The sequence below is a fragment of the Vigna radiata genome, unplaced genomic scaffold (genome assembly GCF_000741045.1).
Source record: "Vigna radiata var. radiata cultivar VC1973A unplaced genomic scaffold, Vradiata_ver6 scaffold_48, whole genome shotgun sequence".
NCBI classification, from domain to species: Eukaryota; Viridiplantae; Streptophyta; class Magnoliopsida; order Fabales; family Fabaceae; genus Vigna; species Vigna radiata.
The window spans coordinates 137,128-140,502 of NW_014542925.1; the positions used below are offsets into that span (position 1 = coordinate 137,128).

The 3,375-nt window shown below is 27.2% G+C and overlaps 1 protein-coding gene across 1 annotated transcript; it reads left to right on the forward strand.

Moving 5' to 3' along the window:
• The first annotated feature begins 217 nt into the window (after positions 1-217).
• On the forward strand, positions 218-1,003 carry LOC106752797 (vacuolar iron transporter homolog 4-like). Its single transcript, XM_014634570.2, has one exon. The coding sequence runs from the start codon at positions 284-286 to the stop codon at positions 938-940; it is 657 nt and encodes a 218-aa protein (XP_014490056.1). The 5' UTR covers positions 218-283; the 3' UTR covers positions 941-1,003.
• Positions 1,004-3,375: the final 2,372 nt, after the last annotated feature.

Genomic DNA, 3,375 nt, shown 5'->3' on the forward strand with positions numbered 1-3,375 from the left:
CAAGTAAGAGGATATACTATATTAATTACAACGAGACTTGGATGGTGGTAAATTTTTAACCAGTCACTAACTTATTGTTAGTGCTGTCCTGATCACCATATCACAACTCCTTTATAAATATTTAGGTCATTTACGCCTCAAACGTGACGATTCCTCACACTATAAATATTCATCCCTAGAAGCGTGTGCTCTCCACAAGCCCTTCATATAACATAATTCTCATCAATTTTCTCCTTTTCCTTATTAAGTATTTCCCAATTTCATTTCATCTTTATTATCCCACATGGCCAACCTTGGAGCTAGAACCAATGGAATTTCATCAAACCAAGTCGAGATCCCTATCCATGCAAATGGTGTGGAGTCAAAACCAAGCGAAGAGAGCAACATTGACTACTCTCAAAGGGCTCAGTGGCTTCGAGCAGCAGTGTTAGGAGCCAATGATGGGTTAGTCTCTGTTGCTTCACTTATGATGGGTGTTGGAGCTGTTAAGAAAGACATCAGTGCCATGCTTGTTGCTGGTTTTGCTGGATTAGTTGCAGGGGCTTGTAGCATGGCAATTGGAGAGTTTGTCTCTGTGTACACTCAGTATGACATAGAGGTGACTCAGCTTAAAAGGGAGAGAGAGGCTGCTAATAACAATGGAGAAGCTCAAAGGGAGAAGCTGCCAAACCCTTTTCAGGCTGCAATGGCATCAGCACTGGCATTTTCTGTTGGTGCATTGGTGCCAATGCTAGCAGCTGTGTTTATAAGGAACCACAAGATTAGGATGGGAGTTATTGGTGGTGCAGTTAGCTTGGCATTGTTGGTGTTTGGAGTGATAGGAGCAGTGCTTGGAAAAACTCCAGTGAAGAAATCTTGTTTCAGGGTGCTCATTGGAGGTTGGATGGCCATGGCCATAACATTTGGCCTCACCAAATTGGCTGCCTTTGCTCAACTTTGAACATCATTCAGTTACTTGTCATTTACTTTTCTATGATGTCTCCGAGCTTTGTTTCAACTCTTATCTTTATCATGTGTGCTTTTAGTATTTCGAGTAGCATGTGAAACTGTCACAGTGGAAATATATGTATGTTTGTGTATTGATGTATCACTATGTATTAATATTTATGTGAATTTAACTTTTTTTCTTAACTAAATTTTATTAAATTTATTTAACATTTTAAAAATATTTTTAATAAATTGAAAAAAAATATAATATAAAAAACTAAAATACTGTCATAAAATCTATTTAAAACATTAAATAAACTTAACAAAACTTAACTAAAAAAATTAAATTTACATTTCTTAAAAAGATTAAATTAAATCAAAATTTAAAAAGGAAAATTAACTTTAAATTTTATTAAAAATTAAGGATAAAAACTTATTTAATCAAACTTCATATATATATATATATATATATATATATATATATATATATAAACTTTTTCTTTGTTGATGATGCAAAATTTAGATTTGATTTATGTTCTGACTATATGTTTCCGATTTGCTATATGAATAAACAAATAGTACTTCCTCCCCCTTTTTTCTACTTGCTTTTATAATGAAAAAATAAGAAATGTAATATTTTTAAATCCTCACAAAAATAGTTTTTAATTTTTATATATTTTTATTATATTAATAATAAGTGTATAAGTATAAATTATTTAAAGATTAAATTAAAAGTGCCCGTATAACTGACAAATGATAATAATTGTTTTTTTTTTTTTAAATGGAAAGAGAAACATATAAATAAAACTAAAATAAAGCTAACAACTAACAAAGAACTATTATTCACTTCAATATTTTCTCCTCATGAGATGTGTATAGTAATTTGATATTTCTGTACCAAGATTTTGGAAGCAGGTCCATATATATATATATATATATATATATATATATATATATATATATATATATATATATATTTTATTTTTATTTTTATTTTTATTTTTTTTTCTGAATTGAAAGATCCCTTTTCACCTTCAGAAACCCAAGTTTATTTTTCGAAAAATCTTCCCTAAAAGGTTTTGAGGTGTTTTGGTTGTGTACGGATTTTGCATCTATAAGAATGTGGATATTTGTATTAAAATCAAAATGATACCAACATTTGACTTTGAATATTGTTAATTACTTACCAAAGCATTTTTCTCATCTTTTTTGTATCTTCATTTTCACACCAAAGACATACAACCAATTGGAGCTTCAATAAACAAATATTTTTTAATTGTTAAAATGAACATCATAATTAAATTATTATTATTATTACCATTATTATTATTATTATTATTATTATTATTATTATTATTTCAAAATGAGCTCACCATTTTCTGTGGATTAATCTATTAAACTTCTTGTGGATGGCAGTGGTTTTTTGTGGGTTTTAAACATTGTGTCCTCATATGTAATGCAACCTTAAAATATTTTAAATTTAGTAATTTTATAGAGGAAGAAATAGCTAAATAGATTGTGACATCATTTTAGAATCATTAAATACTTTTTTTAGACTAAAGTAGATACATTTATTTATGATCAAGTTTAATATAACAATTGCTTTTAAACAACAATTTTAAAATGAAAGTTTGCATTAGGTGGAAATTCAATTATTCTATCAGCGAAACTAAAATATAAAATGAATTATTTAAAATATTTATAAAATAAAAAAATATGATTGTAAGTAATTCAAATTTTATATTTTTTAATTTTCTTGAAATATTAAATCATGGATCCAAACATAGTGGTGAAGAATAAAAAGAAATAGATTGAGACAGTTGGGAAGACCGGTAATTGTCGCTCCAAATAATAAATTGGGATATATATCTAGATAATTTAATCTTATTCTTAATATTGGTTACATGATTTTAATATCTTCAATAATAATTCTCTAAACATAAAAATATCCTTAGTTTATAATTTGGAAAAACTTATTTTAGTATTTGTCACAAATGTTGTTAAAAATTTTCATTAAAAAATTACAAGTTGCTTACTTAATAATTTTATTTCGTATTATATTTTTATCATTCAAAATATATAAAATTAAATAAAATAATTGGGTATTTAGGATTTTTGCTACCCACGTGCCCAATTCACTCACACAAACTACTTGATTAATATTAAGAAAATAATACCTTGACACCATATATTAGAATTTTAAATTAAAAAACAAAGCAATAATTAAAATATTATTTTAGGTTGTTAAAGGAATATTTTGTTTGATGGTGTTTAATATCACCATCTTAATGTGAATCGAATATAAAAGTTTGCAAAAAAACGGAAGACACTTCTCATAAAGAAATCATACAAAATCTCAAATGAAGATTAGATGAAATATACATAACGTGCTAATGCCGGAAGAAACAAAAACTTTTGCAATAAGTCAATACACGTAAACATGTAGAC

Excerpts from the sequence above, each read along its gene's own strand:
- LOC106752797 (XM_014634570.2), top strand. The coding sequence starts at position 284 with ATGGCCAACCTTGGAGCTAGAACCAATGGAATTTCATCAAACCAAGTC.